The sequence below is a fragment of the Palaemon carinicauda genome, chromosome 44 (assembly GCF_036898095.1).
Source record: "Palaemon carinicauda isolate YSFRI2023 chromosome 44, ASM3689809v2, whole genome shotgun sequence".
NCBI lineage: Eukaryota > Metazoa > Arthropoda > Malacostraca > Decapoda > Palaemonidae > Palaemon > Palaemon carinicauda.
In genome coordinates, this window is record NC_090768.1 from 2,088,564 (window position 1) to 2,114,709 (window position 26,146).

The 26,146-nt window shown below is 43.8% G+C and overlaps 1 protein-coding gene across 4 annotated transcripts in view; it reads right to left on the reverse strand.

The window, feature by feature from the left end:
• LRP1 (LDL receptor protein 1) overlaps nt 1–26,146 on the reverse strand; it is a 1,015,507-nt gene that overhangs the window by 467,243 nt on the left and 522,118 nt on the right. For all 4 annotated transcript variants that reach the window (XM_068367027.1, XM_068367026.1, XM_068367028.1 and 1 more), the window contains 3 exons: nt 13,178–13,333; nt 10,432–10,530; nt 10,078–10,292 (listed from right to left, as the gene is read on the reverse strand). In XM_068367027.1, coding sequence (XP_068223128.1) covers nt 10,078–10,292; nt 10,432–10,530; nt 13,178–13,333 — 470 coding nt within the window. The remainder of the gene's footprint in view (nt 1–10,077; nt 10,293–10,431; nt 10,531–13,177; nt 13,334–26,146) is intronic.

The following is a 26,146-nucleotide window of genomic DNA, read 5'->3' on the forward strand; positions in this document are numbered from 1 at the left end:
GGTAGGCCCTGTCCACAGACTGTCTCCTATGTGGAGGGCGTCTCATTGCTGGCTGCTTAGGCTCAGCCGAGTCCTTTAGTTTCCCCACTCTCTCCATGGTCTCTGCTACCGTCTGTAGGGGGAACAGGGTCTCACCCCACACCGGAGCATTCCAAAGGAACTTGGCCTCTTGTTCGGGGAGTCTATGAGGGAGCCTGTTCAGCACTGTCTCTCTCCTTCTCAAGATCCAGTTTGCTGTTTGAGTCAAGGACTGGAATGTTAAGATTTTCATCGCCTTGCCCCCAGAGCGTATGAGCTCATGCAATAGGGCTTGATTCTCAGGCACCGAGAGATCGTGGGAGAGGTGAAAGCCTGCTAAAGTGCATGCCCACAGGTTCAACCAGGAGGCCATGTTGATGATGTCCGGAGACGTGTATTCCATCATAGTGGCCTCCGCCTGTGAGAAGACCACGGGGGCAGAAAGGATCCTGTCATCTGTGCTGCCCTGGCTCAGAGCCGCAACGGCTTCTTCCATTGTTCGAGGCCCTGCAGGCGGCCCGTCTGGCACATAGAATTTCTTCTGGGTCCTCAGCCCGGGCAGGAGCTTGAAGGACCCTTGGGCCCTAAGGGAGTTCTTGTGTCCCGAGACAAAACGGTTAATGTGGTCCATGCCAGGGACACGTCTGGAGCCACTGGTAGGGTCAAGGATGGTTTCGGCTGAATAGGGTTGTCCACCATCCTACCCAAACCCAAAAGCCAGGCCTGCTCCGAGAATGGTTTGGGCTCATCCAGTCTGTGGTGATGCCGTATAAGGGCTAAAACTTTCCTGTATGAGGATGCTTCATCAGGTGAGCAATCTCCAGCATCCACTAAGCCCGCTACCACTTGATCCGCCATGTCAGCTGATTCTTCGATCACGGCTGGATCCGTGGGGGTGGTCGTGTCCCTGGCATCCGGCCGACTCGACGGAGCGGCTATCTCCATCACGGATGGAGCCCTCGAGGAGGAGGTAGCCGTCATGGGTCTACCCCCTCCCGTAGGAATCCGTGGCGAGTGACTTCCATTCTGTGCCAGCGGCTGCATCCGATGCCTGGATGGAGCCGGTGAGACGTTGGGCATGGGAACAATGGTGCTGGGCTGGGCCAGCGGACGATGGAGCCGGTGACTTGCCGGCCAAGGACAAAGACAAGCTAGTGTGCCAACGGCTGCATCCGAAGCGTGGACGGAGCCGAAGAGACACTGGGAATAGGCACGTTAGCGGCTCCAGCAGCCGCCGAGGCAGGCACTGGAACGGCAAGAGCCATGTTTGACCCACAAGGGGGAAAACTAACCTACCCAATTTTGCCCTCTTCTTTTTGGAACTCTTCTCCTTCTTGCTCTTTTTCTTAGCATCTTTGGCCTTCTTCCTAGACGGGCCTGAGTTCGAGCTTGACTTCTTCCTCTTCGATTTCTTTTTATTTTTCTTCATCTCCCGGTCGCTGGAGTCTTCCGACGACGAAGAGATGGAGGACGAAGTATCGTCCGAGGAAGACGAAGAAGAAGAGGAGATATCCGAGGACCCTGAATCCTATGCCACCAACATGGGGGCTTGCAATTGTGCTACTGGGGTGACGGGTTGCATAACATCAGGAGGTAGCGAAACAGAAGGCGCCGGAGGCGTGAGCAGTGACCCACGTGAGGCAAACCAGCCAGAAAACTCCTCGTCTTGCCGCATGGGTGACTTGAAGGGCGTCCTTGGCGCCGTCCACACAATGGAATCCGGGTCAGAAGAGCACGTGGTTCGTCTTTTCCTGTCTTGGTCGCCCCCTGAAGTCGCTGCACCTGAAAAACACTGCCAAGGTGGTGGGGAAGGGGCTAGTGTCCCTGATCTCCCCCACACCGGATCCTCACTCGAGACGGGTCGTGCGGGCACCAGAACCTCGTCTACCAAAAGCACTCCCGTAACAATAAAAGACTCCTCACTCATCTGCGTAGGCACAATGCAATTGGGTTTATTAACACCAGACTCATGGGGAACAGCATTGGGCTGTTTCCCCACAATGGACTTACCTCGTCCCCTACTCTGGGTAGGGGAAGGGGAAGGGGAACCGCTCTCAGAAGGAGCTGAAGGAGACGTTATCGGCAAACCGAGACCAGGCTTCTTCGGTGACCGCTTCAATGCTTTCTTCTTTTTGGTACCGTGCAACGTCCATAGAAGTTCCGGCCAGGACTCACACTCCAGATACGTGGAAGCAGGCGAACACACTCTGCCTCGATACGTGGTGCACAATGTGTGCGGATCGATGTTAACCTTGGAGAGCCATGCCCCGCATGACTTACCGGCCTTGGCACCGGGACAAGAGTGTTGGGATTCTATGAGGGTAACCACAAGCAACACAAGTAAGGGATAGGAACGGGAAAACACAAAGGGAACACGTGGAACACAATGGTGAGTCGGACGGGATGTGAGAGAGAGCGGCAAGATGTGATCTACGACGCGACCATACGCTTACTGGCGACAACGACCCAGTAGCGCACCCACGGGCTGACCGTGGGTCGTCTAAGGGCACATATCCCTCCACCACGGAGGGACCCAACAAGGGAAAATGGAGATAGGGGGGACTGCGCAAAATTCTTGGTCGGATAGGGAGGAGATCCCAGATACTCCTAAGAAAGTAGTTCGTGTTAAGTATTCCGTGTTGGAACAAGTATATGTTATATATATACATTTATATATTAAAATAAGCCATATATTATACTCCTTATATCTGGATTCTCTCTATACCTTGGGATTAGAGACCCATAGCTTCTGGTCGGCCGGGGAATTGAACCCAGGTCTGAGAAACTGAGGTGACAGTGACATAACATCTAGCTAGATGATATGTCCCTGTCACCTCAGTTTCGTGGACCCGGGTTCAATTCCCCGGGTGACCAGAAGCTATTATCTTTGAGTTGATTCCCCCTTGGGTCTCTAATCTCAAGGTATAGAGAGAATCCAGATAATGAAAAGCCTTTTAAATGTCCAAAATTTATCAGATATATATATATATATATATATATATATATATATATATATATATATATATATATATATATATATATATGTATATATATATATATATATATATATATATATATATATATATATATATATATATATATGTATATATATATATATATATATATACTGTATATATAATATATAAGATATATATATATATATATATATATATATATATATATATATATATATATATATATAGATGGTATTTTCATTTTAAAATAAATTTTTATATATAATTACCTGGTAGTTACATACATATAGCTTAATCCCGCGTTTCATCGTGTTCACAGCAGAAATTCAAATTTCGCGGCAATCACCGCCAGGTGAGTAGGTGGTCATACCTGAGTGCCATCTCTCAGTAGGTAATGGAACCATTCCCAACATTCCTCAGAAATTCCATGCCCCTGTTTTCAGAGGGGAGGAGGGAGGGCCCTTTTATATATCCAACTACCAGGTAAGTATATTTAAAAATTTATTCTAAAATGAAAATACCATTTTTAAATATGTAACTTCCCAGGTAGTTACATATATATCGCTGATTGACACCATTGGTGGCGGGTTAGAAAACCTCATCCCGTCGGGAATTTGTATAATTATTAATAGCTACAAATTAGTAGTACCAATAATCTGGTTCTTACCTGATAAGGAAGCTGGCTTCATAGTTATCCTGCCTCATTTGCCTACATTCCTTAAGAGACTCAGCGATCCACCCAGGGGGCTGTAAAAGTCTCTGTGGGGGTGCCACAAGGTCCTCGACCTTAGCGTGGCTAGACCTCCACCCTTGCTATCCTGGCATAGCCATGGACAATGATTCTGACCACCTACTCCGAAAACTAAAAACACACACCATAAAAACTAACTTGACTTGCATCCCAGACTGTGGAAGGCTGCAACAACCTTCACAGACAATCTATGAAAACAAGTACAAGAAAAAAAGGCAAGGGTATATAATAAAAAAGGTTGTAGGGAAGAGGCAGTAGACCCCTCTCTCCAACTACGACGCCGGAGGTAACCTACAGACCCAGGGAGCAACAATCTTCATATTGGGTCTGGGCATCTTTAAGATAACAGTCTGCGAAGACTGATTTACTTCATCAGAAAGTAGCTTCCAAAATTGACTTCATTGACTGATGTGCTTGTAAGCCATGGAAGTCACTACAGCTCTAACCTCATGTGGTTTACCTTAAGGATTGGGAAACTTCTTTCTTCATAATTCTGGTGAGTTTCCTTTATCAAATCCTTAATAAAAAAAAAAACCAAGGCATTCTTTGATAAAGGCAAAGAGGGCTTTTTAAACTGAGCACCAGAGGTTGTCTGCTTGTCCTTTCAGGTTTTTGGATGCGTGCAGATAAAATTTCAGAGCTCTCACTGGACATAGGCCTCTCTCCTCCTCCTCTCCAACTAAGTAAGATAGCCCTGGGATGGTAAAAGATCTTGGCCAGGGTCAATAAGGATTCTCTTTTTTGGCGAGAAAGCCTAGCTGAAGGGAGCAAACTGCATTGTCTCCATTAAAGCCCACCTTCTTGCTGATGGCTTGTAACTCTCCTACTCTTTAGGCTGTAGCCAATGAAACTAGGAATAGAGTCTTTTTGGTAAGATCCTTCAAAGATGCCTTGTCAAGGGGTTCAAACCTACTTGAGGTAAAAAAGGCCAGGACTACATCCAGGTTCCAAGAGGGGGTTGGATTGTCCTTTCTCTTAGCGGTCTCAAAAGTTCTAATGAGATCCGAGAGATCCTTGTTACCTTACACGTCAAAGTGTCTGTGACGAAAGACGGAGGCTAGCATGCTGCGGTAACCCTTGATGGTATGTACAGCCAGCTTCTCTTTTGTTCGCCGATGCAACAGAAAGTCTGCTATTTGGGCTATAGAGGTACACTACTGGTAGAGGAAAGTTTATTAGTCCTGCACCACACGTCACACTTAGATTAGTAAACTCTAATAGTGGATGTCCTTCTGGCTCTTGCGATAGCTCGTGCAGCTTCGCTTGAAAAGCCCTTCGCTCTTGCCAGCTTTTCGATAGTCGAAAGGCAGTCGGATTGAGAGCGGGGAGATTCTGATGGTACCTCTCTATGTGTGGCTGTTTGAGTAGATCGCTCCGACTTGGTAACGTTCTGGGGGTATCTACCAGCCACTCCATCATTTCTGCAACCCAAGGTCTCATGAGCCAAAACGGAGCTATCAGGGTCATGCGGGCATTGGGCGATTCCCTGAACTTTTTCAGGACTCTGTCCAGGATCTTGAATAGAGGAAAAGCATACACGTTTAGGTGCCCCCAGTCCAAGAGAAAAGCGTCCACTGCAGCTGCTTCCTGGTCTTGGACTGGAGAGCAATACACTGGCAACCTCTTTGTCATCTTTGTAGCGAAGAGGTCTATCGAGGGTTGACCCCACAACATCCAAAGGTTGGTGCACACCTCGTGATGTAGGGTCCGGGTCCACTCTGTAGTTAGAACTAGTCTTCTTCTGCTGAGAAGGTCCGCCCTGATGTTCTTTTCCCCTTCTATGAAGCGAGTTATCAGGGTTATGTCCCTCGCCTTCGCCCACAGTAGTAGATCTCTCGCAGCCTCGTAAAGTGAGTCTGAACGAGTGCCTCCCTGCTTCTTGATGTAGGCCAACGCTGAGGTGTTGTCTGCGTTGACCTGAACTAATTTTCCGTGGACTTCCTCCTGAAAGTATATTAGTGCTAGGTGAATGGCCACTAGCTCCTTGATGTTTATGTGCCATTCCCTCTGAGACTCTTCCCACAGACCTGATATCTTGGCCTTCCCAAGTGTTGCACCCCACCTCATGTCTGAGGCGTCGGAATACAACACTAGGTCGGGATTCCTCTGATAAAGTTCAAGGTCTTCCAGGAGTTTGTTGGGATCGTCCCACCAACTCAAGTGATTCCTGATCCCCAGAGGAATCGGAATCCACTTTTCTAGACTTTGACCTCTCGTCCAAAATTTTGCAAGATGAAATTGAAGAGGCCGTAAATGAAGTCTTCCTAGGGAAACGAACTGTTCGATCGATGAGAGGGTACCCAGGAGACTCATCCATTCTCTCACTGAGCAGGACTGTATGTCTAGGAAGTGTCACACCTTTACTAGGCAATCTAGAATGCGTTTCGGGGCTGGAAAAGCCCGAAAAACCCCTGAGTGAATTCTCATCCCCAGGTAAAAGATGTTCTGCGAAGGTGTCAGTTGAGATTTGGCCAGGTTCACCACCAGACCTAACTGTTGCGTCAAGGACATTGTAATTTGAAGAGCCTCCATACACTTTTCTTGCGACCTTGCTCTGAGTAGCCAGTCGTTCAGGTACATAGATATCCGTACTCCCTTTAGATGTAGCCAGTGAGCCACGTTGGCAACCACTCAGGTAAAAAACGTAGGGAGCCGTGCTCAGTCCAAAACAGAGTGCTTTGAACTGATAAGTAGTTTTTAGGAACACGAATCTTAGAAATGTTTGGGTGTATTGGGATGTGGAAATATGCGTCCTGCAGATCTAATGACACCATCCAGTCTACCTGTCTGGTGCCTGCTAGGATTGACGCAGAAGTTTCCATGGCAAATTTACTTTGTTGACGAACTTGTTCAAGGGACTGACGTCCAGAACAGGTCTCCATCCCCCCCGAGTTCTTTGGAACTTGAAAAAGTCTGTTGTAAAAACCCTCCGAAGAGGTGTCCTCTATTACTTCTATGGCTGATTTTGACATCATCTGATTAACCTGCTATTGAAGAGCTGCTGCCAGTAGTGGAATACTTGTGTCTGGAGATTGAGTTCACTTTTTGGGTTTCGGTTGCTGTTTGGGGTTACGAGGTTGCCCTCCAGCAGCCATTCTCTGTCCTCTTCTAGACAAGCTCTCCCACGAAAGGGCTGACGCGTGGGAGGAGCTTTCTTCTCCTTCCTGGCTAAAAGGTTAGTTGGAAACACTTCCTCGCAGTCCTTTGTAAACAGATCTTATGTTGCTTGTGCGTAATTGCTCTGAAGGGAAGAGGAATTTGATCAAGGGAGCATACAAGAGCTCTGCTCTCTGAGCGAGAGTCGATCCTGACGACAGGAAAGAAAACAGCATAGCTCTTTCTCAATAAAACCTGCTGTGAAAAAGGGGTGTGAGTTCGACCGACCCGTTCCTCACGGCTTATCTAGACAGGCAAAAAGGTGCATCTGCGTCTCGTTCTTATCATCTGTGACGTCTGTGAGGACTCCTAGAGTCCAGTCCATCAAGCTGAAGACCTTGATTGTTCTAAAGATGCCCTTCAGCAAGGGATCCATCTCCAACGTGGACCGCATCACCTTAGCCTTAGTCATGGCTGAACTACGTGAGGCGTCAACGAAAAGGAGAAGTCTCCTTGGGAGGAGGTAGGAACTTCCAAACCGAGAACCTAACCAGGCTTGTACCACACACAGGATCTAGAGGCCAATCTCGTAGTGGGAAAGGAAAGGTTGTCCTTCCTTGTTCTTTCTCTTGAGAATCCAATCGTTCAGAGTCGAAAAAGACCTCTAGACCAATCTGGCTAACGCTGTTTCCTTGAAAGAGGAAGATTCCTGGGGTCTACCCTTCAAAAACTGCGAGGGCGGGCTCCGAGGTACAGCCTGCTGAAAAGTCCTCCAGATATAAGTCTGCCAGAACTGCAAGTAATCTTTGAGATCTGCTGCATGAAGAGTTTTCTGCGTTTCCTCCTCTGAGATCATATCCTCGCATACCTGATAAGGAAGCTGGTTTCATAGGTTTTAATGCCTCATTTGCTTGCATTCCTTGAGAGACTCAGCGATCCACCCAGGGGGCTGTAAAAGTCTCTGTTGGGCAGCCACATCCTCTACAGGGTTAGCAATCTCTGAAGGAGAATGAGTGGGATGAAGCACACGCCTCGCCTTGCATGCTTGCATCCCGCATGCGTTCAACATGCTGCAAGGAAGAGCCATGCTGCGTCCAACATACTGCTGCTGTTGTGAGCTTCCTCTGATTGCGACTTGTAAACGTCAACAAGGACGTAATGGACCGTTGAAGCTCTGACAGGCATGATGCTGTCAAGCATGCTGTGAGGGAGCGTCCTTGTCGCCTCCCGTAACGCGTCCAAATTGCTGCGAGCGAGTGTCCATGAGCGCTGCAGCTCGCGTGTGTTCTTGCCACGAGAGAGCGCTCGGGACTATGACATTCGCGATCCTGACGTGGGGGAGCGTTCTGCTCGCGTGTGTACAGCATGCGTTCAGCTCGCGTGCATCCAGCATGCTGCATGTGTCAAGCATACTGTGAGGGAGCGTTAATATCCTTGCCACCTCCCGTAACGCGTCCAGATCGCTGCGAGGGAGCGTCAATGAGCGCTGCAGCTTGCGTGCGTTCTTTCCGCGAGAGCGCGCTTGGAACTATGACGTTCGCAATCATGACGCTGGAAAGCCACCCGCTCGCATGCGTCCAGCAAGCTGCATGAATCCAGCATGCTGCGAGGAAGCATCCTGCTCGCGTGAGTCCAGCATGCGTCGCACATGCTGCATGCGTCCCGCATGCTGTATGCGTCCAGCATGCTGTGAGGGAGCGACAAGATCTATGACGCCTCCCGAAACGCATCCAGATCGCTGTGAGGGAGTGATCTCGACGCTCGGTTCCATGAAGCGCAACTCTCTTCTTGTCTAGCATGAAGGGAAAACGTAAAACGCCAGCCTCGTCTGAGAGCTGCGTCAACCGATGGCAAGGATAACACTTTTACCTCGCTTTTCCAATGGCGAGGGTGAGCGTCCTGGGATGCGTCAACAGGATCGCTCGAGGGGACGTCCGTTCGCTGATCAGGGTCTGACATCTCCCTTCGCCTTTCGACTTTCCTTCGCCCAGGGGTTGGGGAGCATGGAAGAGGTCCCGGGCTAGGAGTATGACGGACACGAACGGACGCACCCTCCACTGCACTGCGTCATGCCTACGTGCCACTGAACACTAGCACTTTTAACTATTTCACATTAGACCATAATAGACCTGCCTGCTGTCGGAGATTATACTCTTTCGCCAAGGGCTAGAAAGAAAATACAATGGGCTATATGATTAATAATAGTATTCTCAAAATTGAAATATTAAATAACGATACAAAGTATTGTGAAACTATAACGATCGTCAAGAGTACTACGTAGCGTTAATTGACTGTACGCTCGTGAAATCTCTATTTAAATTGAAAATTAACTAAAGGAATTATACTAATAGGACAAGTATATACTTAAAAATAATATATTTCCCTACATTATAAAAATTAAAATATAGTACTTATGCTTAGTAAGTTAGTATTTTAACATTTCTTGCAAGGAAAATAAAATAATTCATATATTTGCAAGTCGTACTACGTAGATTAAGTCACAAGATTGTGACATCATAGTGATGGCGGACTGATTTCCTTCAAAGCATTCAGATCTCGCCTTGCTAAGAGTTTACGTCACATGATTGGGATGTCATAATGTTTTTCCTTCCATTATATCTTTAAGAGTTGTTCGTTAGTTAATAAAGTAGGGGGAAAAATTCCTTGATCCTATTCATTTCAATCTAACAAACATAGAAAACACATACACACATGCCCTCTGCTACATACTGTGTGGGAATCAAGAGCAGCTTGGAAGCCGGTCCAGCCCTAAATACACATTTTAACAACAGAGGAGTCTTCTTGAAAATCAAGTTAAATTAAACTGTCCAAGGTGGACCAACAAAAAACTATCTTATTCATGTGAAAAGGAAAATTCAATATCTTCGATAGTCGAAAGGCAGTTAGCGAAAGCCATAAACAATAAACAAAGGGTACTTCACCAAATTTGTAGACAAAGCAAACCCACAACGAAACGAATTTCAGATGTGTTGACTCGATCAACGGCAGGGAATTTCTGAGGAATGTTGGAATGGTTCCATTACCTACTGAGAGATGGCGCTCAGGCATGACCACCTACTCACCTGGCGGTGATTGCCGCGAAATTTGAATTTCTGCCATGCGGGCGATGAAACGCGGGATTAAGCTATATATATGTAACTACCAGGGAAGTTACATATTTAAAAATTATATATTTCATGAAGGCAGAAGATTATACCAAATTTAACTCTTACTTACTCTAGGTATGCACCGGTGTACAAATTTATCAAACATAGGACAAATGAACTGGCCTGTTGGACATGTCATACCCACAGGTACAGGACAACCCCCTGGGGGATGTTCATCAGAATCATCTTCTCCACAGTCATTGTCATTATCACACACCCACTTATTAGGAATGCAACGGCCAGTTGAGGCGCATTTGAATTCTTCTTCGAGACATTCAGTGGTAACTGTAAAGGATAAAAAGTGTTTAAGTAATAAAATTTCGTATTAGTTTTAAGAATTATAAAGGCACAGGGATTTCCCTCACTCTTATGGCGTCATATGATTACAAACTATTTTTTTACTTCCAAATACTGTATATCTTACCACAATCTTCTGGCTCATCTGAGCCATCCTCGCAATCTTTTTGGTCATCGCAGCGCCAAATAGCAGGGATGCAGTCTCCATTTGAACAAGTAAACTGGTCTGAGGAAGAAATACAAAATATTAAGAGCATTGCTGCTTACAGCATACAAAATAATATGTTTCATGTTGCAAAGAACATTGGAAAAACCTAATCATTTATTCATCAGTGTAAAGTCTTCCGAACACAAAAGAGAAAATATTCTATTTCTCACAGTACTATGAAAGAATGTTGGTCATGAATACCTATATACAGTAAGTATATTAATGTCTGAGACTTATTCAGCAGGATATATCTAAATTTGGTGTGAGCTCCCTTATGACTATGAAACCTATTGGAAAATACTGCCGTCTGATTATAGCTAGATTTATGTGATTATAAATGAACAAAATCACAAAATAATCATAAATATATAACTTTAGTTAAAAGGCAAAAAGGCTTCAATAAACACACCTAGTAAAATCATAGGAGACAGGTAAAAAGTACAGTACCAGTTACTAGAGAATAATAGTTAAAAGAACAAATTACCATAGACTTAAAAGGCAAATAAACCTAAAACAAAACTAATTCCTCACTAGAATATCTTCTTCCTAACATGGAAATAATGAATGAAATCCTTATCCTTGAAGAAATAAGAGAAAGAGCATTCATAACTGAAATGGCATAAATTTCTAGCCTAAAAATACCTCATGATCAGCTTTTGGGAAATTATATGAAATGTGAGACTAATTCTTTTAACAAATGAAATTCTATTCTTTTATAATATGAACAATAAAATAACATAAATTATCTAAACTACTTTAGTCAAACTCTCTGAACAACCAGAATTTCCTGGAAAAATCCCATGATAATTAGGTATCTATAAGAAACTTGCAGTAAAGTATAAGACCCCATTAAACCACAATGGAGAACTATTTTCTACAAATGTAAGGCAACTAATACAGTACCAAAATACTGTAGGTGTAAAATAAATACTTTAATATGACAAATAAAATATAAACAAAGTAATAAATAATTTTCAATTTTGAGTTTTACTTGAGTAAAGTTGCTTACTGTGCAGTGCCTAGCTGAGAGATGGAAGCATTCTTGTATAAAATGGTAGTATATCTTCTATTAAGCCTTTCTCCTATAGGGAAAGTACCATACCCATACAGTGTTTTAATTTCATTTACAGTATTCTAACAGTCTTAATCTATGAACACAGCTATAACTAGTATATTACAATCTTCCCCATTGTTTAAAGGAAAGTTTATCATAAGAACCAATAAAGACTTCCTTTAAAGAGCTATGGCACCTTCTATGATCATACTGGTAAGATGATGGTTGTCTCAGATAGAACAGTTACTATTTGGGAGTTCAAGACTCAATGCTGTCTAGACTATCATGATTGAGTTATTATGTTAGTCGCAGACTGAGTTATGTAAATGGGGTTTTAAGGGAAGGTACAGTAGTTAATGAAGCAAGATAGTACATAATTACTGTACTGCTTACCCTAACTATGGGTCCCATCAAAATTGTAAACAAAATAATGAAAGGAGCCCTTAAAAGAAGTGTAAATTGACTGATCTCCGCAATGACCCATCTCCACAATATGAGCCCCAGATATTTATATTTTAATAATGTAATGAAAAGAATAAAAACCTTAACATGAATTTCACATGTTGAAGGAACATATTTTTGAACAGAATGAATACCGACAATTGGTCTTTCTTACAAGGTGGCAAAATTCCTCACACAATCTAGTTACCAAAACAAATATGGTACAGTAGTTAAAAAGTAGCCAAGAGATATATCTAAGCATGCCTGTTTGCCTTTCCTAAGACTTTTGCAAACATTTTCCAGGATTGTCATGTATTTGTTTCTAATTCCCCTCATGACCACAATTCCTTATTCAACTGGTTATTAGAAGGTGTTCTACATTTCTGTTGAAGGCCATATTCCATATAAATAATTCCCCTTGCTTGATTAATTATTTCAGTTCATACTAATGAAAAACCATACTGACTAAATGCGCTACCTTTAAACGCAAGAAACAACCTTTTTTTCTCTATACTTGATAAACCCAAGAAAATGATAAGGTGAAAAAGGGAGTAGGATACGGGGCATCTAACTTTTCAGTTAAAGCAGCCGCATATATCCAGAGAATGAACCATCAGAGCAAAGATTCTATTCCTATATGAAATGGTTATGAGTCTGAGTAATGTAAATGTGAAATTATCTTTGTGAGCACAGCAGTGATACTAAAATCAAGATCTTGAGTGTTCAATACCATGAGAGTGAATGGTCCTTCTTTGGAGGTATAATACGATTGAGGCTAATCCTTTAAGGTAAAATGCTGAACAGACCATTGCTAATACCTCTAATATTAGTTAATGAACAAAAGCAATTACAATGTCTAATGGCAAGGGTTTGAATGAACATTATTTAAATGATTTTCATCTATTGCCCTTTCAAGAGGGCAAATATTTGTTCTACCTTACAGCTAAATCTAATACAGTATATCACAGAAATAGATTAGATGCATAACTACAGAAAAAAATTGACCTCAGCTTAATTTTTTTTTTTATCTATTCTCAAGGAATTTGGTTCAGTGCATCATACCAAATAGAATTGAATAAAAAAACAAGATCTAGACATAATTTTCTAATAAATGTTAAAAGCTGTAAGTGTTAATTCAAAATGTAGAAGGAAGCACTATACTGTACTTACCTTGAGGACAAGTATAGACACAGTCAGCTTCATCACTTGACACCCCAGTGGAATTTTCATCTTTGCAATCATTGTCTCCATCACACTTAAAAACCATGGCTATGCAACGCCCATTGTCACACTGATGATGAGTCCCAGGAAGGCAAGGACTTGATGCTGAAAAAAAAAATGACTAAAGTAATAAAATTTCTTTTTTCAAATATTCTGAAGCAGAAAATAAATTAAATAATAATTTAAAAATGACTAACTTAGCAAATATATAATGTTTTCATTCACATCTTTGTAGTGTTAGCAAATATTACAAAATGCATAACTTGATTATTTGACGTGTTACATTTGAGAAATTATCCATGAATACTACAACCTTCATGGAATGTTGTTGCAAAAAACATGGTTATTTTCATTTTGCAGTTCAATGTGTTTCAAGATCTAATAAACCACAAGATATAGATGACAATGATCTGACAAGTTCCATGAAACTGCAAGGACATACAGTAGTACAACATAAAAATATTTTTCTTTTTTCAACAGAAGAATTTTTCATATCTAATCTCACCAAATTGCACGTGTCTTGAAAACATGTCACATGATCAGAATTTGAGAGATTACAGTACTTTCATCAAGCCTAACTGATACTATATTTAGCCTCTGCTTACCAAATTACTAGCATTTTTATTAAAAACTTCAATATCTGTCCTTCATATTTTGAATATCGACCCTTCATAAATTTTATGGCACTTAGTCCAAAAAGAATAACAATCCAGCATTAACAAATACTAATGATTACGGATATGTAAAATACCTATCCACGTCACACACAACTCACCTGCTAATAAAACTTGTTTAGCATATCCTGTTGTGAATATTCATTTATTAGTGCCTATATTTCTGTAACACAAATCCAAGGATGATCACTAACATTGAATTTAACATTCTTCTGTCTTTTTATTTTAATTAAGTTCCTGCTGGTACAGTAATGCATTTATAAATATTAACTTATTTTGACTGAATATTTATTTCATGAAAAATATATACTGTACCCATATAAAAAACTAACATACCCATTTTAAAAGTAGTTTCATCACATAATCAAAACACTTGATCCAGATTTTATAGTTTAATATATATACAGTTGTATATACTATTATTATCATTATTATTTCTAGCTTAGCTATAACCCTAGTTGGAAAAGCAAGAAGCTAAAAGCCCAAGGGCTCCATCAGGGTAAAATGGCCCAGTGAAGAAAGGAAATAAAGAAATGAATAGACTATATGAGAAATAATGAAAAATTAAAACAAAATATTAAAAAGACAATAACAACATTAAAACAGATCTTTCGTATATAAACTATAATATGACTTATGTTAAGACTGATCAACATAAAAATATTTGCTACAAGTTGGAACTTTTGAAGTTCTGCCGATTCAACCACCCTATTAGGAAATTCATTCCACAACTTGGTCACAGCTGGAATAAAGCTTCTAAAATACTCTGTAGTGTTGAGCCTCATGATAGAGTAGGCCTGACTATTAGAATTACCTGCTTACCTAGTATCACAAACAGGATGGTAATGTCAGGGAAGATCTGAATGCAAAGGAAGGTCATAATCATGAAAAATCTTATACAACATGCATAATGAACTAATTGAACAATGGAACCAGAGATTAATATCTGGACCAGGAATAAGAAATTTAATAGACCGTAACTTCCTGTCCAACAACTTAAGATGAGAATCAGCTAATATATATGTGTATATATACATATATATATATATATATATATATATATATATATATATATATATATATATATATATATATATATATATATATATATATATATATATATATATATATATATATATATATATATATATATAAAAACATATGCACAGTTTGCCCTCCTTATCTCCATTCCTCTCATTCACTATTGATATAATTGAAAAATTATACTAAGAAAAATAGACTCCTCAAACCCAAAGGAAAGTCCCTCCTCATCCTAAGATTACTAGTTTTAAAGACAAGGAATATATCTTTTAGAATTTTTACTCAGATGAAAATAGAATTGTGAATACAGCTGAATGTATCAATGCTTTCATTTCATATAATAACAGTTTTCTTTAAGAAAAAAGTAACAAATTTTACCTTAGTAAAAAAAAAATTTCAAATCAGATATTTTATGTGAATTCTAACTTGATATATTTCATTCTAAATTCACACACTTTTTTTTAAGAGGAAACTATTCAAACTTATGATAAAATAAGAAAAATTAAATCTAAAATGTTTTCCCTTTTTTAGAAAGTGAAAGAGAATCTTTTGAATGGTTTCATCCCTGTATGATAAGGATTACATCACCAAGGTCCTCATTTTGATGGTATTCAGTATTGTCACAGAGACAAATGCTTACGTCAAATGTTCTTCTCTCTTTATCTCTTTCTCTTTCCACCTCAGCTAACAACTAGGTATGTAATTGGCTGCTAAAGTTAATAGAGGCATTCTCAGTTTCTAGGAACATTCCCCATCATCCAATTAGATGCTCAAATGCAATGCCATAGCATGGCCTAGCTACAAGCACTACAGTAAACACTATGTGAGAGAGAGAGAGAGAGAGAGAGAGAGAGAGAGAGAGAGAGAGAGAGAGAGAGAGAGAGAGAGAGAGAGAGAGAGAGAGAGAGAGAGAGAGAGAGATAAATTCATGTCAGGCCCGAGTCTCACTGTAGTATACGAAAATTAGGGTTTTAAAGACATGAGGATATTTTGTTCTAGGTCTATTACCTTCATCTCTTTAAGATAAAGATAAAAGTTATGACATTTAATTGTACCTGCTTTATCATATAATTGAATATTTTTTCTTATTACATAAAATGGGTTATTTAATGATGGGATAATAATAAAGTTAGAATTAGAAAGATAATGAAAAAATACACTTTTTACAGAAAGATTTAAAGATTTCTTCAACTCTACTCATCCTTTTTTATCTGTGCAAGAGCTCTGGAAGAAAGTTTCTTGTCAGAGTAAGGTTAGTTGCAGAGGATCCAATCAATTCTTCCCAGTAATTGGTAGGTCCACAGACCTAAATGGCAGTTACAGCTGGACTGGGTCTGTTGGGTCAGACTTTCTACAAAAAGAAAGAACTCCAGCAATATAGTTTTATAAAAATATGACTTTACAACTCACTTGAACAAGATATCAAATTACGGCACTCCCCTTATAGATCACGTGACATGGGGAATTAATGCCACCATGACTGGATAGGCAAACTGCACTTCATCCTTTTTGGACTTAAACCCAGTCTTTGACAGAATTTGTCAATATTCCAATGTTTCCATGATTCTAGTGGTAACACTCTGGCCTCAGCCAGAGTAGCTAAACTATTTTTAACTTCCATCAAAACATTGAATGCTTAAATCTCTTGGCCGTGAGTTTGTCAAACAGTCTGGTTAGTGGCAGCATTTTAAGGTTATTGCAAACCTTTGGAAGCATTCTGCAGCCAATTTAAAGTAGCAAAGCTTCAAATTATTTGCATGACAGAGGCAGCACTGATCCACCCCAAGCCTCGTACAGAAAGTGGGGAGTTTCTATTACTCCTAATTCACTCGCATGTTGCGATATGTCAGGAATTAATGGATAGATCTATTTTGGCCTAAATATTTGAAGATAAGGCCATTGAGTTAGCATTTTCAATGTAGTGGAAAAGGATGTGACAAAGTTTTCAAAGACAAATCACTCCAACATGTTAAGGTATCCTGATGAGATGTATCTCTTATGAAAAGTCTGGCTAAACCAATGCACTAACCCCTTTTCCACGCTATATTTTTGGTGGCTTTAACCTTTGCCTGATATAAAACTAACATAATATTGCCATGTCTCATGTTTTCAGTCTTAGGTCTATCCACAAATTGTTATTCATTCCTAGTTAGAAAAGGAGGGGATATAGTAAGACCCTGTCTGTGTCCAATCAGAGATGTGAGGTTTAAGAAAGAAGGTATATAACATCTTTTATTTGTTGTTACACCCAGAGAGAATTATACAACTAAATATAGAGAATCCTTTTAGCTAAAATGTTGATTCTATATTTTGAATTAATACTTCTGGATAACGTAGTAAAGATTGGGGTCATAACATTGATTATGGCTGTTTTAATCCATCTGGATTTTAAAAGAAATCATATACTGTATCAACATTTATTTTAAAAGTTGCTTTTTGGAAGTCCTTATCAAACCTTTTCAATTTCAAGATTAACTTGACGCATAAATCTATCATTATATTCCAATTGGATCTGTGGTAATGCCACCCAATTTTCATCACAAACCTTGTTTCTTCTATTACTAAATGGTGTATAAATCTAGGGTGTTAGCTTGTTGTACCTTATTGTTGGGAATGTTATTTTTCTGTTGATTCAGCCCAAGGTGTGCAATCTACTACTTTACTTACAAGGTTCCGGTTGAATTAATGAAATTCCTATTAGTTCTCAGAATTTCTTAGCTCCTAACAATATTTAATCAAGATATTCACAAAGTTCTGATAGGTTCACATATCATTTATCTTACAGGGTAGCAGATATGGAAGCCTTCCCACCTAATTAGCTAGTCCGACTACTTTAAAGTTATGGGTTTGTGGTGAAAAATATTTCTAGAATTATTACAGTTCTAAATTTACAGTTCTTTGTAACTGGTCCAGGTAACTCCGTGAGTGAATAAATTTAGCCACATGAATATTAAATGTACTTTGGTGTATACTAAGCCATATGAAAATAAAAGGATTATCTTTAACTTTATGAGTGAATAAATTTTGCCACATGAATATTAAACATACCTTGGTGTACACTAAGCCATATGAAACTGGAGGGATTCTCTTCAACTTCATGGGTGAATAAATTTTGCCACATGAACATTAAATGTACCTTGGTGTATACTAAGCCACATGAAACTGGAGGGGTTCTCTTTACCTTCATAAGTGAATAAATTTTGCAACATGAATATTAAATGTACCTTAGTATATATTAAGCCATATGAAACTGGAGGGATTCTCTTTAACTTCATGAGTGAATAAATTTTGCAACATGAATATTAAATGTACCTTGGTGTATACTAAGCCATATGAAACTGGAGGGATTCTCTTTTAACTTCATGAGCGAATAAATTTTGCCACACAAATATTAAATGCAGCTTGGTGTACACTAAGCCACATGAAACTGGGGGATTCTCTTTAACTTTATGAGTGAATAAATTTTGCCACATGAATATTAAATGTACCTTGGTGTATACTAAGCCATATGAAACTGAGTGAGTGAAACTGGAGGGATTCGCTTTAACTTCATGAGTGAATAAATTTTGCCACACGAATATTAAAATACCTTGGTGTATACTAAGCCCCATGAAACTGGAGGGATTATCATTAACTTCATGAGTGAATAAATTTTGCCACATGAATATTAAATGTACCTTGGTGTATACTAAGCCATATGAAACTAGAAGGATTATCTTTAACTTCATGAGTGAATAAATTTTGCCACATGAATATTAAATGTACCTTGGTGTATATTAAGCCATATGAAACTGGAGGGACTCTTTTCAACTTTGTGAGTGAATAAATTTGCCACATGAATATAAATATACCTTGGTGTATACTAAGCCACATGAAACTGGAAAGATTCTCTTTAACTTCATGAGTGAATGAATTTTTGCCACATGAATCTTAAATGTACCTTGGTGTATAAACCATATGAGACTGGAGGGATTCTCTTTATGTGGAGTATCTGAAATATTGCATAAAGGCATAAAAGGCTAACATAAAATAATAGGTTTGTAATAAAAACACTATTCTGCTTAAAATATATTTTCAAATATACCAAATTAACAACAAATCTAATGCTTATATGTATAGAATATTTTAATTTTGAGATTCCAGGGCTTCAAGTATCTTTAATCTAATACCCTCTATTATGACCTTTGGTGTTGTCTATTCATAATTATGCAGGTATATGTGTGGAATGGCATGGAAATATTTAGCTTTTAGTAATTTCATTGCTTCAAAATACATTTTCTCTTAGTTTCTTGATACACAACCAGAATAATCTCAAGAACAAGAAAACACGGTCATTAGCAAAATTTTACTGATATGATATCAGAAATTTGATAAAGTATTTCTTATTTTTATTCTTGAAGAAGTGGCAATTTTTCTGATGCCAATATTCATGCACCATAACACTGAATTAATTCATTATTGTTATCTGAATGTAAGGAGTTGTGACAGAAAGTAATTAGACAGATGGGTTATAGCATTCACCCAATAACATAAGTTTAACAAGACCATTATAGTTCTTTGTATCTGATCTCTTATCATACTCTCTCTGTACAAGAAGCTGATATGACAAATTCGAAGATAATTTGTATTTTTCCTAACCATACAAACCTTAGCTATTTACAAAGGGTTATTACTTTTACCGTAGCTGAAATGGCGAGCCATTAGAATTTAACGAGGGTGTATTACCCCCGCGCTAGTTAGCGGGGGGGTAGGGGAGTGGTAGCTAGCTACCCCTCCTCCCCCTCACACACAGGTGAATACTCACTTTCACTTAGAGGTAGGACTTGTCTTGGGGGACAGGGCTGGCGGGCAAATATGTGTAAATAGCTAAGGTTTGTATGGTTAGGAAAAATACAAATTATCTTCGAATTTGTCATTTGTTCCGTAACCGAAATACAAACCACGCTATTTACAAAGGGTGACTTATCCCTTAGGAAGGGTGGAAAGTCCCCAGCCATACTGGCTTTGGCTTTACCCGGGGACTCAGAATCCGAGTGAGTCGCACTCGAGAAAAGGAGTCCCTGCACCTCACAAGTTCCTTGCACCGCAAGGAACCATGTGGCCTACGTAAGCTTGAGTGTGAAGGAAGAAGTGTGACCCGTCCTAGGCAGTTGACCTGGAGTTCCAGAAGGAACTCTGGGTTAGGACGTTCCCAATACCACCTCGTCAGGGTATGGGGGACGCGACAGTATTGACTCAATACTCGGAACACAAGGAAGCATGGTTTACCTGCAGAGGTTCGAGGTCAGCTATGCAGAGACCAGGATGCTGCTTCCCCGTAGAGGGGATGATGAAGAAAGAAGTAAGGGCCAGACATACTTCTTTCGTTCATGCAGACTAAAACCTGATAACAATGCCCTCAACCTTCTGCTACCTGTCCAAAAAGGAGCCTGAGGTTAGACCAGCTGTTGTGTAGCCACCACAGAGCGATAGAAAACGTATCGAGACTCCTGTGGGTCACGCCCTGCAGGAAGCGGGCTGCGAAGGTCATCAGACGCTTCCAGACTCCAGCTTGTAGCACCTGCGTCACAGAGTAGTATTACTCGAAGGCGAGGGACGTTGCGATGTATCCAACATCGTGCTGTAGGGCGACGTGACGGGGGAGGGTCTGAAGACAGGTCGAGATGAATGTCCTTGAGTCCGGGCTGAAGAGGTATACTGGTGACTCTCCCCCCATGTCCTCCTTGTGTTCCCAAATCGGCTGCAACTGAGGCCAAACTGCAGCTGTTCCCAGCGCTAACCTCTCGATTCCTGTACTGGCAAGAAAGAGAAGGTCTTGGGACATCAGACACAGAATGGAGACTCAAAATCTTGAATGAATCGGACCGAAGGGTCGGGACCCTCAGATTCTGAGTCTAGCCAACAACTCAGGAGCGAGCCTGAATGTTGCCTTCCCCTCTTCCTTAGAAAGGGGGGGGAGTAGTAAGAGACCAAGAAGATTGCTTACACACTGGCCGTGGCCAGAGTGAGCAGAAGACCCAAGGCGGAATACAATCCGAGGCCTGTCATAAAAGGGTCTTGAGAAGATCTCTTAAAGGACTAAAAGTCCGAGCCATGCTCCAAGTTGGAGGTCTTCCTCCGACTAGGGCAGGGACGATCGTAGCTTCGCATGAGCGAGGATAGATCCAGCGGGCAGGAAAAAGTTATTCCTTTAAGCCTGAAGGTCAGGGAAAGGCTGAGCGACAGGCTTCATTGCCAAGAGCGGAAAGGAGTTTCCTCCCGCCGAAAGGCAATAAGACCGTTATTGCTGGAGAAGAGGCCTCACGGGAAGAGGTATATCTCCCACGGCACCAACCACCTTAGACTCTTCACTTTGCCTGGGAGACCCCTGTGGATGACTATCGCAGATGACGCGACCTCCGTACCGCGACTGTAGCGGGTTGTCTCTTCTAGAGGAGGAAGCGTAGTGTCTCCAGGCATGAAGCCGAAGCGACGTCCCGGTTCGGGAGAGATGTCGCAGTGTGGTTGCTTGAGTAGTCTGCGCCGTGGGAGAAGCTCTCCCGGGAGTTCCGTCAGGGGAAGCAGAGGGTCCAGAAACCGTTCTGCGCATAGTCCCAGTGGAGCTCTCCCATTGAAAGGTTGACAGACAACCTGGTTTTGTTGAGACCCATTGTCCGCAGACAAAAAGGAGGGAAGACGCAGGCGTCGAAGTTGTCCCACCATCACCGGAATGCATCTTGCCAGAGTCTCGGGGTCTGAGACTGGGGGGAAAACTAGCGGAAGCTTGAGGTTCCAAGCTGTCGCGATCAGGTCCCCCAGACCAGCACTTGCTGGTTACCCAAGGTCAAAGACCCTTAGGTACACTCTCTCTATGAGGCTCTGCTCGGATAGTCTGAGAGAAACATTCCCCTGCCTGGAATGAGAGAGCCGATGGTGGAATTGAGAGAATCTCAATCATCCCGGTATCTCTACTGCAAGATGTGAAGGTGTGAAAATGCGTCCCCTGCTGGTTAGCATGAAGTCGACACGCAACGGGGCGACTTGGCAGGAGCGGTAGGATCTGAAGAGGGGCCAGACTAAGGCCCTTAAGCCTGCCTGAATGATGGAGAGGTATCCTTCAGGTCTTGACCATAGGCCTGGACCGGAACATGCCCCCCCCCTTTCCTTTGACGAGTCCGAGAACCGCATCAAGAATGTGGGGAAAGGACGAGAATATCCACTACCATCAAGAGGCTCCATAGGTCAACACCCATTGCAGGTTTAATAGTTCCGCTGGTCCCATAGGGCCAGGGAGTCCGGTTAAACATTGCCTGAAGCCACCGGAACTTGGATCGCCCCACATGGAACTTATCCTGAGGCGACCGTTCGGACTATAAACGGGTCAATGAGGAAAGAAGAACTAGGAAACGTTCCAAGGTAGGGCTGAAAACTCTGCTTGACTGAGAACAGGTACTGCGACTCTCCTCAGTCTTGCCACAGTCAACCGAAAGGAAGGCTCGGAGGATGTGGTAACAGAATCTGGCGTCCCCAGGTGGTCACCCATCCAAGTACCGACGTTGCTTAACCTCGCTGGACGGACGAGAAGCGGGGTTTCCAACGTGGTAAGGCGGTTGACTCAATATCATGGCCAGATACTCCAGATGTTGAGGCAGAGGAAGAGAAGGCTCCAAGCAAAATACCATGAGCCCACACTCATGGTCAGCATTCGGAAGCTTTTCCCGGCGCTGAAGAAGGTCGAAACCCGAGCCTACCGGAGTTGACCAGCCCTCCAAACAGCAGAGGAGGCGGAAGTCTGCACCTGAGCGGCCAAGAGGAAGGCAGGGAGAGTTCTCTGGGGAAACAAACCTGCTATGCCACGGCGGGATAGCCACACTGCATCATAAGCAGGAATACTTGCAGTTTAGGCTGAATTCGACGAGCACCCTGGAAGATGGATGGAATGGAAACTGAAAGTACCCGTCCTTCCGATCCAGGGTTAAAGGAGTCCTGTCGCCTCGTTACCAGTCTGATCGATTCTGCTGGTCTACGCTGGCCAAAGTTTGTTCGACAAACTTGATCAGGGCTGAGAGGTCGACTATGGACATCCCCTCTCAGATCCTTCCTTACAAGAAAGGATCGACTGAGGGGGCCGGGGGTGAAGCCGTCGATGATCCTAAGGAAGACCTTCGCCTAAGGTATGGATCATTCTGCCCAACCGGGCAACTCTGCTGATGCTATGGCATAGAGGTTCAGAGACACTGAATTCGCTGACAGAGACGGCAGGCGCGATATCCTTGGCTACTCACAGAGATTGTGCGGGAATGGGCATCGGGAAGCTGTCATTCGGATGAGTAACCTTAAGCATCCTCCCAGCGAAAAAACCTGCAATCCTAGAGTTCGTGAACTCCTTTTAGGACTATGCCCCCCCGGGGGTGTCTCCCGTGCCATCTGTTCCTGACAGGAGGAAACTGCAATTGGACACCTTGTCCCAGTTGTCGTAGCCGATAACTTAGGCCGACGTGGTTGAAAGAAAAGGGAGCTGGAGCCCTGCAGAGTCTGGAAGAAAGCGCCTTGGAGGAGTGAAACCGGAAGTCGATTTACTCCGCACAGCAGATGTTTAAGTCTCTGTCCTTGGGCAAAGACAAAACTCTTCTCAAGGATGGAAGGGTGTCTGAGGTCGTTGACCTCCACAGATGAGACACCCGAAGGAAGCCTTCAGTCAGTGCGTCCAGATGGTACAACATCGAGCTTGTCCGCAAGTAGATACTTAACGACGAAAGGCCAAGGTGCCTGAGCTCGAGAGGAGGAAAGTACCCTTGATCTTCCTGTAGCTTCCTTGAACCAAACCTCGGGCCGTAACCGAGGAGGGAAAGAACCTGGTAAGCTCCCAGAGGAAGAGGTAAGCAGTCACCCCTTGTCCGATGGAGAAATCTTCAACGGAAAGCCCCCCCGCCAAAAATCCTTCCAGGGCGGGAGAAGGAGAGAGTACTCGTGCAGGAGAGGGGACCCTCGAGACCGACCTCTTGGGAACCAACTTCGCCCTGGGGGAAGTCACCACGAAGTCCACTCCTCTCTTTCTCTTCAGCGAAGGAGAGACAGCCGCTGGTTTGTTACCCTGGCCGGTGAGTGCTGGTTTCATAACCCTCATTAACACCCGTGCCAGCGGATCAAACCATGTCTGCTGCTCCAAGGACACAGAGTCCGAAATCCTCGCTAAGGTGAAAGGGATCGGGCGATCCTTTGGAGAGGACACGACGGTTCCTGCCTGAAAAGAAGGTGGGAAGAATGCTGTACTGACCTGTCTTCGTCCTGCACTACCAACCTGTGCTTGGATGGAGGTGATCCCGAGTGCCGCCTAGGAGCACGCGTCCCTGCTGCTACCACCGGCTGTGGAATTCGCCGCGAACTATGGTCGCGCGAGGGCGAACGGTCGCGCAAAGGCGAATGGTCGCGCGGGCGCACAGGCGAGCGGTCGCGCGGGCGCGCGGGCGCGCAGGCGAGCGGTCGCGAGGGCGCGCAGGCGAGCGATCGCGCGGGCGCGCAGGCGAGCGATCGCGCGGGCGCGCAGGCGAATGGGCGTGACGGCGAGGGATCGTGCTGCCGCGTAGGTGAAGAAGATCGCTGGCGGTAAGCGATGGCGAGCAGCATGTGTAGGTGAATGATCGCGTGATAGGGTGCGATGGTGATCAGCATCCGCAAGAGGGCGAGCGTTCAGGGTTGTGCGATGAGGAGCAGCATGCGTAAGCGGGCAATCGTGCAGGGTTGTGCGATGGCGAGCAGCATGCGCAGGTGAATGATCGCGTGAAAGGGTGCGATGGTGATCAGCATCTGCAGGAGGGCGATCGTTCAGGGTTGTGCGATGAGGAGCAGCATGCGTAAGCGGGCAATCGTTCAGGGTTGTGCGATGGCGAGCAGCATGCGCAGGTGAATGATCGCGTGAAAGGGTGCGATGGTGATCAGCATCTGCAGGAGGGCGATCGTTCAGGGTTGTGCGATGAGGAGCAGCATGCGTAAGCGGGCAATCGTGCAGGGTTGTGCGATGGCGAGCAGCATGCGCAGGTGAATGATCGCGTGAAAGGGTGCGATGGTGATCAGCATCCGCAAGAGGGCGATCGTTCAGGGTTGTGCGATGAGGAGCAGCATGCGTAAGCGGGCAATCGTTCAGGGTTGTGCGATGGCGATCAGCATCCGCAGTTGAGGGTCGCGCGATGGCGATCAGCATCCGCAGTTGAGGGTCGCGCGAAGGCGATCAGCATCCGCAGTTGAGGGTCGCGCGATGGCGATCAGCATCTGCAGTTGAGGGTCGAGCGATGGCGATCAGCATCCGCAGTTGAGGGTCGCGCGATGGCGATCAGCATCCGCAGTTGAGGGTCGCGCGATGGCGATCAGCATCCGCAGTTGAGGGTCGCGCGATGGCGATCAGCATCTGCAGTTGAGGGTCGCGCGATGGCGATCAGCATCTGCAGTTGAGGGTCGCGCGATGGCGATCAGCATCCGCAGTTGAGGGTCGCGCGATGGCGATCAGCATCCGCAGTTGAGGGTCGCGCGATGGCGATCAGCATCTGCAGTTGAGGGTCGCGCGATGGCGATCAGCATCCGCAGTTGAGCTAGTAGCTGGCGAACCATGTTCCTTCAGAAGTGTTGGAGAACGTTGGCGTGCCAGCTGTAACACACGTGGGCGATCCGGAGATCGCTGGCGAGCTGATGATCGCTGGCGAGCTGATGATCGCTGACGAGCTGATGATCGCTGACGAGCTGATGATCGCTGACGAGCAGAAGGCTACGCGTGGAAGCCTGCGCAAAGAAGAGTCCTTGACCCCGACCTGAACCGAAGTTCTAGATCGCGAGGGCGAACGTGGGCGCACAGGGCACGTAACAGGAACCGCAGGGAAGATCATCTTGAAAGCGCTGACGAACAGGAGAGCGCTGACGAACAGAAGGGCGCGCAGGGAAACCCTGACACGCAAGGGAAGAACCCCCGTGGGGGCAACCCTTTGCCCCGAAGGGATCGTTGTCCGCCGGGAGACTGATGTCCGTCGGAAGACCGCTGTCCGTCGGGAAGACCGTTGTCCGTCGGGAAGACCGTTGCCCGTCGGGAGACGAGATTAGACTGCTGTCCATCTGCACCAAGACGGAAGATCGAGAAAAAGAAGTTGTAGGCTGCAAACGGAGATTCAAAAAGGCGCCTCAAGCACCCTTATAGGGAGATGAGAGGCCCTTACGACGAGGCGGACGGAGGGCCTTA